The sequence below is a fragment of the Vulpes vulpes genome, chromosome 1 (genome assembly GCF_048418805.1).
Source record: "Vulpes vulpes isolate BD-2025 chromosome 1, VulVul3, whole genome shotgun sequence".
Taxonomy (NCBI): Eukaryota; Metazoa; Chordata; class Mammalia; order Carnivora; family Canidae; genus Vulpes; species Vulpes vulpes.
Window position 1 is genome coordinate 14,174,780 of NC_132780.1, and position 13,001 is coordinate 14,187,780.

Genomic DNA, 13,001 nt, shown 5'->3' on the forward strand with positions numbered 1-13,001 from the left:
CTAACAACACGATATGATTCCCTAAACAACATCAAAAGAAATATATAACTACAGCTCCCTCAGCCCCAAAGGCCACACAGAGAGAGAAGTATACGCGCCAAACAACTGCTGAATAAGAGTTCTGAAATGGGAGAACCACTTCCTCTTGCTCAGCCTGCGTTCTAAAAATGTAAAATTTGACACCTTTCATTAGATTCTTTCCATTGTCCTCGATCTACCATGTAGGTGGCCACGTCCAGTGGGCCCAGGTAGCGGCCGCTGCTGTTGGAGGTGCTTTCAATCTCTTCACCTGCGTCCGGCTCATGGCAAAAAAAAAAAAAAAAAAAAAAAAAAAAAAAGTCCCCTGCACAGATGAGGAAGGAGAGGCCCAGAGAGGCGAGGCCCCGGATCTCATCAACGGTGGGCCCGGGCCCCTCGTCATTCTGGCCTCGAGACCACGTTCTCAGCCTCCGCGCCTCTGCTCAGAGGGAGGTTAGGGACACGGAGCCATCAACATCTTCCCGTGATGATCAACATCTTCCTGTTTCAGAGACAGGGAAAGCCGGGGAAAGGGCAGGACAGGATTGGTTTCTGTTTTGTCTGGCCTGTGTTGTTTGGTGGCTTTGGCCTTTTTGCGGGGCATGTGGCACTGAGCCGTCTGCTGCAGTCCCTGGCAGGCGGGAGGACTGTTTATCTGCCTTCAAGGCTCTGCGAGGCCAGAGAGAGGAGCTGGCGCACAGCCGGAGGCTGGCAGGAGGGTAGCAGGCAGTGGGTGCTCCCTGAGGGTGACCTCGCAGGCCCCCCCCCTCCCAGAGTGAGTCCCAGCCAAGAGCCTCAGGGTCAAACCGCATGCAGGTCTAGCTTCCAGGAACTGATGGCCTTGAGCAGGGCTTGGCGACACTGGGTCAACTCTCCACCCCCCTGGAGCGCTCTCCAGCTTCTGCTGCCCAGTAATTTTGGGATGTGTGAGTCATGGGAAGAATACAGGATAAACACACCCTGGAAGGAGGCAGAGGCCACTCCTGTGTTCCCCTGGTTATGAAGATTTGCTGGGACCTGTGAGGTGGGCAGTGCTCAGCTGTGTCCCCTGGGAGCCCTGGCAAGGGGGGCAGATTTCCAGGAATTCACCTGCTGCCAGGCACGGAGAGGGGAGAGCCCGGGTCTCCTGGGTCCTGGTTCTGAGCCCGGATCGTGTTCCCACGTGGCATTTGGGCAAGATGAGGATCCTCTTACAAGAGACGGTAAGGATGGAGGGACAGAGGGAGGGAAGGATGGACAAGAGGGGGTCATTTGACCAGCTTGACTAATTATTTTCAGAATCTGGGAATCAGAACTAGAATGTGAGAGGTGGAATCTTATCCTCATGACACTGGAATTTCAGACTCTTGGAATTTACTTGGGTGGCCAAAGGGAAGAGCTTTTTGTCAAAGGATCTGCATATTTGGTGTGCTCAGGTGTAGAGCAAATGACCTCTCTCTCTCTCTCTCTCTCTCTATATATATATATATATATATATATTTTAAACATTTTATGTATTTATTCACGAGAGACATACAGAGAGAGGCAGAGACTTAGGCAGAGGGAGAAGCAGGCTCTCTGTAGGGAGCCCCATGCGGGATTTGATCCCTGGACCCTGGGATCACGACCTGAGCCAAAGGCAGATGCCCAACTGCTGAGCCACCCAGGTGCTCCACGAACTCTACTTCTTCTTCTTCTTTTTCTTTTAAAGGTTTTATTTATTTATTCATGAGAGACACAGAGAGAGAGAGAGAGAGAGAGAGAGAGAGGCAGAAACACAGGCAGAGGGAGAAGCAGGCTCCATGCAGGGAGCCCGACGTGGGACTCGATCCTGGGTCTCCAGGATCAGGCCCTGGGCTGAAGGCGGCGCTAAACCCTGAGCCACCCGGGCTGCCCACCAACTCTACTTCCGAAGAGAGAATCTTTATTTCCATGTATAACACGCACACGTGTCAGAACTGTGTGCACAGGTAATGAGCGCCCGGGTCAAGCAACAGCATGAGCCGGGATGCCTGGGTGGTTCAGTTGGTTAAGCATCAGCCTCCGGCTCAGGTTGTGATCCTGATCCCAGGGTCCTGGGATCGCATCCTGAGTCGGGCTCTCTGCTCACTCAGTGGGGAGCCTGCTTCTCCCTCTCCTCCTGCTTATGCTCTCTCTCTGTCAAAAAAAAAAAAAAAAAAAAAAAAAAGAAAAAGAATCTTAAAAAAAAGAAACAGCACAAGCCGATGCACCCTCCTGTTCCCCCGCTCACTACCCACCCCCCATAGACTGCTTCTGCTTGGTTTTGAACTTGAGTGAATGATATCACTCAGTCACCTCCCCTGTGTGTCTGCCTCTCTCCCCCCAGCTCTGTGTGTATGAAATCCACCCCCATTCATGTGTGTGGTTTGTTCATCTGCTATAGAATATTCCATTGCATGAACATACCACGGTGTGTTTATTCATTCCCCCCCACCGGGGGCAACTATCAGGGTGGTTTCCCATCAGGGGCTGCTATAAGCATGTCTTTCCTGGCGCATGTTTTTTGATGAGCATGTGTGTGCTTCTCTGCAAGGAGGGGCGAGGTATCCTATGTCAGGGTTAAGTCGAGTCTGCCCTGTGGTTCCCCAGAGCAGAAGTTCCAAGGAGACTGGCTGATTTGCAAGCACACATGTACCAAGAGCCCACACACTGGCGCTTGCGAGCTTAAGGAACCGAAAGAAACCTAAGTGACCCCTTTGCTTCCCTGTGCCTCACTTTCACTTTTTATTCTTTGACTCACCGAATACCAACGAAGCACCTGCTGCGCGCCAGGTGCCGTTCTAGATGCCGGGGACACGGTGATGCCCAAGTAGCCGGCGGTTTGGGAAATGGAGCATAACAATAACACGTCATACGGTTGTCGTAAGGGTTGTGCTTGGTACATAAGAGGTGTTTGATCAATGTCACCTGCTGTCTTAGTTGTTATATATAAAATAATAAGAGACACCTGGGTGGCTCAGCGGTTGAGCGCCTGCCTTTGACTCAGGTCATGATCCCGCAGTCCTCGGATCGAGTCCCACGTCGGGGTCCCTGCAGGGCGCCTGCTTCTCCCTCTGCGTGTGTCTCTGCCTCTCTCATGCATAAATAAATAAAATCTTTTATAAAATAATATAATAATAATAATCATGGCAATTACGTTTTATGTGTAGATGTAACTATATGAATGTCATTTGTTGTTTTTTAAGAATATAATCTATTGTACAAAATGATGATAAAATAATAAGGCTATTCGTGATTATCATTAAATGTCTTTTATTTATAGCCCGAGGCTGGTTCCTAAGCACGGCCCATCCAGCCAGCGGGCTGATTCTGAAGCTGTTGTAGGGGAGGGCTGATGTGCGTGCAGATAGGGAAACAGATCGAAAACACATTGGTTTACATGGAAGAGATAAGGGGATGACACAGCGGGTGTTGGATGTTGCATTTCTGTTTGAGATATTAAAAGGGAAATACCACAGGCTGGCTGAGCTGCCAACATGCAGAAAATTTCCCGGATTTCGACCAGCAAAAACTGGGCAGTGTGGGGTCTGAGGGTGGGGAGAGAGGGCGTGCACACCAGCAGCTAGCAGGTGGCTGAGGCTCGCTGCAGACCAGGCACCGTGTTGGGCTCTTCACGTCGAGTCACTTACTGAATGTTCATCACACCCCAAGGTGGGAATATCATCATTCTCATTTTACAGACGAGGAAGCTGAAGAGGTTAAGTGACCTGCCCAAGGCCACACAGCTGATGAAGCTTTGAATTTTTATTTATTTATTTATTTTAAAAATTTTTATTTATTTATTCATGAGAGACACACTCAGAGAGAGAGAGAGGCAGAGGCAGAGGCAGAGGGAGAAGCAGGCTCCATGCAGGGAGCCCGATGTGGGACTCGATCCCGAGACTCCAGGATCACACCCTGGGCCGAAGGCGGCACCAAACCACTGAGCCACCCAGGCTGCCCAGTCTTTGAATTTTTAAAGCCTGCACCCTTTTGATTCTAATGATGAAATAATACAAAAGCAGGATGCCAAACTTCAAACACATGCGCACAGATACACAGACACACACATGCACAAAGTGGCTGGACACACACACATGCATGCATGCACGCACCACAGAGTGGCCGGGCCTCTTAGCAGCTCCTTGGCAGGGCGGAAGGGGCAGAGAGCAGCACGCCGACTTCCCCTCTGCTTTTCCTGTTGCATCAATGCCAGCTAGAGCTCTGGGTAGTGCCAGCCAGCCCAGGAGAGCCAGCAGAGAGCTGCAGGTCTGCTGGCTCTGATGTGATGGGGGTGGCCTGCCATGACCTGAGCACTTAATCTCTGTCACGTGCTTTACACCTGTCAACTCCGTGAGGCCTCCCACAAACCGGTGAGGTAGGTTCCTCTTGGCGACTCATTCTTCAGGCGAGGAAACCAAGAGAGCCACTGAAACTGTGTTACGGAGCCCGGGTCTGCTGAGGGCCACGGGCCGCATGGCCTTCTGTCTCTCGAATCTAAGGTTTTGGGGTGAGTATACTCAAGGGCCCGGAGTTCCAGAGTGGGGCTAGCATGGTTCAAAACTCAGCTTGGGTACTTGTTTAGCTGAATGATCGTAGGTAAGTACTTCTCATCTGCGGAATGGGTATGATAATGGTATTAGAACCAGAGGATTCAAAAAAAAAAAAAAAAAAAAAAAGAACCAGAGGATTGTTGTAAGGATCAAATAATATAAGATTTAAAGGTGTTTGGAGCAATGCCAGACACATGACACAAAGTGCTCAATGCATGGTGGCTTCTAATAATAATAATACTGTTAATAATATATAATAATAGTAATGTCATTATTATCACTATTGCTATGATAGATCATGTCGCTTCGTTGCTCACCACCCTCCTGTGGCCCCGATCTCACATGGAATAAAAGAAAATGTCCTCAAAATGCTCCCTGCGGTCCATGATGTCTTTCTGTTCTTACCTTCCCCTTCTCTGCCTCGCCTGCTCCACTCCAGCCACACTGGTGTCCTCGCTGTTCCTTGAACATGATCATCATGTCCCCACCTCAGGGCCTTTGCACTGGCTGTCTCCTCTGCCTGGAACTCTCTTCTCTCGGGTCCCCACATGGCTCGTCCCTCACCTCCTTTATGACTTTGCTTCAGTGTCACATCCGCAGAGAGGCCTTCCTTGACCACTCATTTAAAATCCCCTGTGTGATCCTCTTTTTTTTTCTGTAGCATTTTTCACCTTCTAAGACACTGTATTTTGCTTATTTATTTCTAATTTGTCTTTGTCCTTATCTGACTCCTCCCGCTAGAGTGTCAGCTCTGAGACAAAAGAGGTTTTGGTTTGTCACGTCCCCCGCTAGGCATGCAGTGCCTGGAAGAGAAAAGGGACTCAGGACCTTTCTTGAATGAATGAATGGATCTCCTGACCGGGGAATTCAACATTTTATTTTTCCTGTTTTCCAAACACCATCAAGACTTTAAAAAATTGCTCAGTAGGATTCTAGGTATGTTCTGTTTCTCGATCTGGGTGCCTCTTAAACAGCTGCGTTCAGGTTGTGAAACCCAGTGAGCTGGACCTACGTGATGTGTGGTACCTTGCTGTCTGTGTGTGTGCTCTAGTTTATGCAAAAAACAAAATAACACAATTTCTCCAGAGGTACATTTTCATTGTACTGATACAAAAATACCAGTGAAGAAGAACCAAGACAAGTACTTTTGCTGTGAATGCGTATTAACCTTTCTCCCTCTTAATGGATATTTGGATTCCAATGTTTTAAATTCTAGAATTCCAGGTTGCTAACAGGCTAGGTATGTTACATTTCAGTGCTCTAGAATCTCCCTGTCCAATGAAGTAGCCATTAGCCATGTTTAGCTATTTATATTTCAGTAAAATCAGAAGATTTTTAGTCTCAAAAATTAGTCTAAAAATTTAGTCCCACTTCAAATGCTCAGTAGCACCTTTTGGCCTGCAGGTAGTTACAGATTGGATGGCTCAGATCTAGAACATTCCCACCAGGGGCACCTGGGTGGCTCAGTTGGTTGGGTATCTGCCTTTGGCTCAGGTCATGATCTCAGGGTCCTGGAATCGAGCCTTGCCTCGGGCTCCCTGCTTAGTGGGGAGCCTGCTTCTCCCTCTCCTTCTGCAGCTTTCCTCTGCTTGTGCGCACTCTCTCTCTCTCTCTCTCTCTCATAAATAAATAAATAAATAGTCTTTTTTTTTTTTTAAAGAATGTTTCCATCAACACTGAATATTGGATCCCACAGTGCTGCTCTAGAATTCCAAATAATAATTGGCTGCAGTTTGGGGATCCCTGGGTGGCTCAGAGGTTTAGCGCCTGCCTTTGGCCCAGGGCGTGATCCTGGAGTCCCAGGATTGAGTCCCACTTCGGGCTCCCTAAATGGAGCCTGCTTCTCCCTCTGCCTGTGTCTCTGCCTCTCTCTCTCTCTGTGTCTCTCATGAATAAATAAATAAAATCTTTAAAAATAAATAAATAATTGGCTGCAGTTCTAATGGTATGCTATTTGGAGATTCCAAAAAAAAAAACCCAAAAAACAAAAAACAAAACAAACAAAACGATCACATTCTAACATTGTAATGTTCCAGAATCCCAAGATGCTAGTAAGCTTGAGTTCTAACACTGTCATATTCTAGAATTCCTGGATGCTCACCTAGGGCTAGTGTTCTAACCCCCTGGAATCCTAAAATTCCATTATAGTAGTCTGCTTGGGTTCCAACATTGCGCTATTGGCTAATCCCAAGATGCTACCGAGCTAGTTCTAAGGTTCTAGAATTCCAGTATTAGAATGCACCGGAGCTCTGACACCATCACAGTCATTTCCAAGCTGCCAGTGGGGTCCCCACCCCCTGAGGATTGCAGGGGCCTGAGGGCTTCCTCAACCAGCTTCCATGCTTTCTTTCCTGTTCAGGAGCCTGGGGCCTGGATGGAGAACACATCTGTCAGCTATGACTATGGGCACTACGACGAGATCCCGGATCTCCCCGTGGACTGCGTGGACGGCTCCTGCGTCTCCACGGACCCGCTGAGCGCTGCCCCGTTCCTGCTGTATGCTGTGGTCTTCCTGGTGGGCGTGCCCGGCAATGCCACGGTGGCCTGGGTGACCTGGAAAGAGGCCCGCCGGAGGGTGGGTGCCACCTGGTTCCTCCACCTGGCCGTGGCGGATCTGCTGTGCTGTTTGTCTCTGCCGGTGCTGGCGGTGCCTATGGCGCGCGGGGGCCACTGGCCGTACGGGGCACTGGGCTGTCGCACCCTGTCCTCGCTCATCCTGCTGTCCATGTACGCCAGCGTGCTCCTCCTGGCCGCTCTCAGCGCCGACCTCTGCCTGCTGGCGCTCAGGCCGGGCTGGGGGGCTGCGGGGGGCCGGGCACGCAGGGTGCAGGTCGCCTGCGCGGTGGCCTGGGCCGTGGCCTTGCTGCTCACTGTACCCTCGGTCATGTACCACCGGCTGCACCAGGAGCACTTCCCCCACCGGCTGGAGTGCGTGGTGGACTACGGGGGCTCGGCCGTGGTTGAGAGCACCGTGGCGGCCGCCCGCTTTGTGTGCGGCTTCCTGGGGCCGCTGGTGGTCGTGGCCAGCTGCCACGGTGCCCTGCTGTGCCGGGCCGCCCCGCACCGCTGGCCCCTGGGTGTGGCCGTCGTGCTGGGCTTTTTTGTCTGCTGGGCCCCCTACCACCTGCTGGGGCTGGTGATCACCGTGGCCGCCCCGCACTCCAGGCTCCTGGCCCGGGCCCTGCGGGCTGAACCCCTGATCATCGGCCTCGCTCTGGCTCACAGCTGTCTCAATCCCGTGCTCTTCCTGTATTTCGGGAGGACCCACCTGTGCAGGTCGCTGCCAGCCGCCTGCCGCCGGGCCCTGAAAGAGTCACAGAGCAAGGATGAAAGTGTGGTTGGCAAGAAATCCACCAGCCATGACCTAGTCTCAGAGGTGGAGGTATAGGCCCGAAGGAAACTGGTTTGGGTGCTTCCGCCCTATTTCGCCAATCTGGCTTCAGGAAAAGCTGGATCCAGGGGGCTGGATGATCTTTCTTTCTTTGTCCATTCAACAGACATTCATTATGCACTTGCTACGTGTGAGGCCTTATAATAGGCACTGGGGGAGTAGCAGTGACCAAAAGGGACACAAATCCTTGTCTCCCGGGGCAGCTGGCATTCTAGTGGAGGCAGACAGAAAAAGAGCAAAGGAAAAGGGAATATGGAGTATGTCAAGTGGTGGTAACCTAAAGGGGACAGAGAGGACTGATTAGGGCAGGGGTATGTATGTGTAAGCTAGGCAAGGCCCATTGGGTAAGGTGATAATTGATCCAAGACCTAAAGAAAGGAGGGAGTCATCATTCATAAATCTGTCAGAAAAGCATATACAGGGAGCCGCAAGTACAAAGGTCCTGAGGCACAATATGCTGGGCATATTTCAGGAAGAGTGGAGAGGCCAGCGCGGGAGAAGCTGCGGGAGCAAGAGGGAAAGTGGGTGAGACAAAAGGAGAGAGGTAGTGAGGGCCGGATTTGAAAGCCCACCAGGCCAGAGCAAGGGTTTGGAGATCCACAGCAGGGTTCTGAGCTAGTGTGAGCAGATAAAATATACAATATCCAATTAAATTTAGTTTCAGATAAACAATGGGAAAAAGGTATTTTTGTTTTGTTTTGTTTTTTAGTGGGAGTATGTCCCATGCAATATTTGAAACTGTAAAAAATTATTTGTTTGGGGCACCTGACTGGCTCAGTCTGTAGAGCTTGTGATTCTTGATCTCAGGGTTGTGAGTTCGAGCCCCATGCTGGGTGTGGAAATTACTTAAAAATAAAACCTTTGGGTGGCTCAGTTGGTTAAGTGTCTGACTTTGGCTCAGGTTGTGATCTCAGGGTCATGGGATCAGCCCTGCATCAGGCTCTGTGCTCAGCATGGAGTTTGCTTAAGACTCTCTCTGCGCCTCCCCACCGCTCACTCTCTCTCTCAAAGTAATAATAAAAATCTTTTAAAAAGTAAAATCCTTAAAAAGTTTTTAAAAATAAAAGTCATTCGTCGTTTATCAAAAATTCAAATTTAAGGGAACATTCTGTACATTTTTTTTTTCTAAATTGGGCAATCCTATTTATGAGTACAGAAGTGTCTTGATCTGACTTAGATTTTAATAGGATCCCTCTAGTCACTGGGAGACTAGACCAGGGGGGAGAGAGGAGGGACATGAGGAGCAACTGCTTTAGCAAAGAGACTACTACCATGATCCCAGCAAGAAGTGACGGTGACTTGGGTCAGGGTAATAGCAGAGGTGGTGAGAAGGTGACAGGTTATGGATCTATTTCAACAGAAAGGCTATATCCTAGCTCCTTGGTTTGGTATTCGAGGCTTCTCTCTGCCACTGGACACATTTATGCTCTAGCTGCTAAGACTGATGTAGCAGAGTAATGGCCCCTAATGAGGCCCACATCCTAATCCCCTGAACCTGGGAACATGTGACTTAAGTGGCAAAGGGAACTTTGCCATTGTGATTGAGGATCTTGAGGTGGGAAGAGGATCCTAGATTATCCAGGTGAGCCCAAGGCAATTGCGAGGGTCCTTATAAGAGGGAGGCGGGAGGATCAGGGTCAGTAGCGGAGATGTGACAGCAGAAGCAGATGTCAGAGTGATGGAAGAAAGGGGTCACTGACTAAGGAATGCAGCCCCAGCAGGGGCTTGCCGACACTTTGATTTTAGGCTTCTGACCTCCAAAACTTGTACAGAATAAATCTGTACTATTTTAAGTCACTGAGTGTGTGATAACTTGTTACAGCAGTCACAGGAGACTAATACAGGAGACTACAGGGGACTACTACTCTCATACAGGAGACTAATCCTCTGGGTTGTATTATTTTCATGCCCCTGAGCCTTTGCTCAAGCTGGTCCCACTGCCTGGAATGCCCTCCGGATCTATGCTGCCCATTCTGGTAATCACTAGGTGTCTGTGCCTATTCAGATTCAAATGAATTCAAAGAAAAAATCGAGTACCTGGAACACCTGGGTGGCTCAATGGTTGAACATCTGCCTTTAGCTCAGGGCATGATCCCAGGATCCTGGGATCAAGTTCTGCATCAGGGTCCCCGCAGGGAGCCTGCTTCTCCCTCTGCCTGTGTCTCTGTCTCTGTCTCTCTCATGAAAAATAAATAAAATCTAAAACTGAGTTCCCCAGTTGTACCAGTTGCTAGTTGGAAGCTCATTAGCCCCGTGTTAGCCCCTGCTGGGCAGTGCAGATATGGGGCCTTTCCATCACCGCAGAGAGTTTTACTAGACAGGACTGCTCGAGAATCCCACCCGCTCACATCTCTGAAGTCACAGAGTAGTGGCATTTGAATGTAGAATCATTACTCCAGCACAGCATCCTACACATAGCTTCTCCTTTAAGTAATTCCTATAGCAACACAGGGAAGGAAGGGGAGATGTCTTATTTTATAAGACGAGGCCCAGGGAAGGGAGGTCCTTTTTCCAAGATCATACAGCAAGGAAGTTGTAGAACTGGGATTTGATCTCATGTTCCCTTGACTCTAGTGTCTATCCTCTCATCTCTGAAATTTTCCTCCAATGCCTTGCTCAAATGACACTTTCTCCAGGGAGTCTTCTCTGATTCATCCCCCTCCGAGGGAGGGAGTAGTCTTCTCTTCTCTGGGTAGAGTTTCTGGAATACAAGTTCCCAGATAAGCTGTAAATTCCTCAAGGGCAACAGCTGAGTTATTTTATTTTTATTTCTTCTCCCATCATCCCAGGCCTTAGAAACACCAAAACTGTCTTTATTTGTCTACACCCTGTTTTCCAGCTAGACTGTGAGCTCCCCAGTGATGAGGATCTCTTTCTTGCTATCTTTTTTTCCCCTCTTTTCTAGTATAGGGACACATAGTAGTTCCTCAACAATATGTATTTCAGTCCTGTTATTTTATTCAGCATTGACATGCATGAGTTATTAAGACCAATACTCCCTTGTAGAATGAATTATGTCCTGGGACAATTTACAGGGCTTCATGAGCAGTTGGAGAAAATCCTGTTGTTAATCCATTGGGGCCAGATGCCATTTAGGAGAGCTCTTTTTAAAATATGTTTGTAAAAGTCTTTTGTTTTTTAAAATTTATTTTCACTTATTACTGCAACAGCTGTACTTATTTAAAAAAAGAAGAATCACTTTCACATAAGCTTTCAAATGTATTTCTTTTTTTTAAAGATTTATTTATTTGGGGGTTCCTGGGTGGCTCAGTTGGTTAAACATCTGCCTTTGGCTCCAGTCATGATCTCAGGGTCCTGGGATCAAGCCCCATGTTGGGATCCCAGCTCACAGGGAAACTGCTTCTTCCACTCCTCCCTGCTTGTGCTTTTGCTCACTCTCTCAAAATAAATAAATAAATAAATAAATAAATAAATAAATAAAATCTTAAAATTATTTAAGAGAGAGAGTGATGTGAGTGGGGGGCAGGGGCAGAGGGAGAAACCTCAAGCAGACTCCCCCCTGAGCCTGGAGCCTGATGCGGGGCTGGATCCCAGGAACCTCAGATCATGACCTGAGCCAAAATCAAGAGTCAGTTGCTCAACCATTTGAGCGACCCAGGTACCCCTTGATGTATTTCTGTGCAACTTGGTCACGAAAAATAATCTTGCCTTTTTTTTGTTGTTGTTGCCACTTCCCCTTTTCTGTTCTTAATTTTGTTTGTTTTTTGAATGCATTGATTCCCTTGTTTCCAAAGCACCAGGTCTTAATCTTTTTCCAAGAACTAATTTCAAGTTTGCGATTCAATCCTAGTGTTGGCAGTTTGCGACTTACATCCTGACATGGTATTTGTCGTTTACGTCCTTCCATTTTTCGTTAAAAAATAAATTACAGTTCTCTTCTGGAAATTTCAAGCATTGCTTAATCAATTTCTTCCCCTTCTTCTTCTTTTTTTTTTTTTTTTAGATTTTATTTACTTATTCATTAGAGACAGAGAGAGAGAGAGAGAGAGAGGCAGAGACGTAGGCAGAGGGAGAAGCAGGCTCCATGCAGGGAGCTCGATGTGGGACTGGATCCCAGGACTCCATGCTCTGGGCCGAAGGCAGACACTCAACTGCTGAGCCACCCAGGCGTCCCTCCCCTTCTTCTTTTGATGACAAAATGCCAATTGGCTTCTCTGTGTTCAAATTGTTTTATAAAGGCTTGGTAATTGCCTCCAACTTCCCTCTTGACATCCCAACTCAGTGTGCAACACCTCACTCAAACTCGAATATGGTCAAAATGGAACTCTGGATTTTCTCTCAGCCCTTCTACCCTACTTTTCGATCTCAGTTGATGACAACTCCACATTTCCAGGCACGCAGGTCACAAACTCTGAGGTCATCCTTGACGCTTCTCTTTCTCCCACATTCAATGGCCAATCTGTCAGCTGATCCCTCCGGGCTCTACCTTAAAGTATCCACAGAATCCGACCACTTCTCACCATTTTCTCTGCCATCGTCCTGGTCCACAATCTCTCACTTAGGCATCAGCTATCTCCTTGGTCTGCTTTCCTCATCTTGGTTCCCTACAATCTTGGTTTCCCTGCCCACGAGCCAAAATCTAATCTGTTAAAATCTAAGCCAGATCAAGTCTCAGGTCCCTCCTCTGCTCAAACTCCTCCCATGGCTCCCATCTCACTCAGATGAGAAGCCAAGCCAAAAATCCTCCCCTAAGTGTGCTTGATCTACACTCCTTTCCCCACCTCATTTCCAGCTATTTCCCCCTCCCTCCTTCCCTCCACACACACACACCCTCTTGCTGACCTCACTTGTGAACCTACCGACTTTGTTGCCATGGCACTGTGCACTTGCTAGTTCCTCCACCTCCCAGGATTTCCATGGCTTGTTGCTTCACTTATTTCTGCTCAAATACTACTTCCTTGGAGCTATGCTCTCTGACCACGCTACTTAAAATAACATCACTCCTTGCCCCTTTGCTGCTTTTTCTCCATAGAGCATGACACTACTGCTTGACATTCTTTTTATTTTTTATTTCAGTGGAAAAAATATATTTATAAATA

The 13,001-nt window shown here is 48.3% G+C and overlaps 1 protein-coding gene across 3 annotated transcripts; it reads left to right on the forward strand.

Annotated features, from left to right (window-relative positions):
* The first annotated feature begins 520 nt into the window (after positions 1-520).
* Positions 521-8,981, forward strand: C5AR2 (complement C5a receptor 2). 3 transcript variants are annotated; one of them, XM_026013927.2, is made up of 2 exons: positions 521-1,220; positions 6,910-8,981. In XM_026013927.2, exons 1-2 carry the CDS (start codon positions 1,197-1,199, stop codon positions 7,936-7,938), a joined length of 1,053 nt encoding a protein of 350 aa, XP_025869712.1. In that variant the 5' UTR covers positions 521-1,196; the 3' UTR covers positions 7,939-8,981. The 3 variants fall into 3 exon arrangements, with proteins under 3 accessions (XP_025869712.1, XP_025869713.1, XP_072611879.1); XM_026013928.2 differs by lacking the exon at positions 521-1,220 and adding an exon at positions 4,203-4,507; XM_072755778.1 differs by lacking the exon at positions 521-1,220 and adding an exon at positions 4,231-4,375.
* Positions 8,982-13,001: the final 4,020 nt, after the last annotated feature.

Coding starts and splice junctions, on each gene's coding strand:
- C5AR2 (XM_026013927.2), top strand. CDS start 1,197: ATGAGGATCCTCTTACAAGAGACG. Junction 1,221..6,909: donor GGATCCTCTTACAAGAGACG/GTAAGGATGGAG, acceptor TTTCCTGTTCAG/GAGCCTGGGGCCTGGATGGA.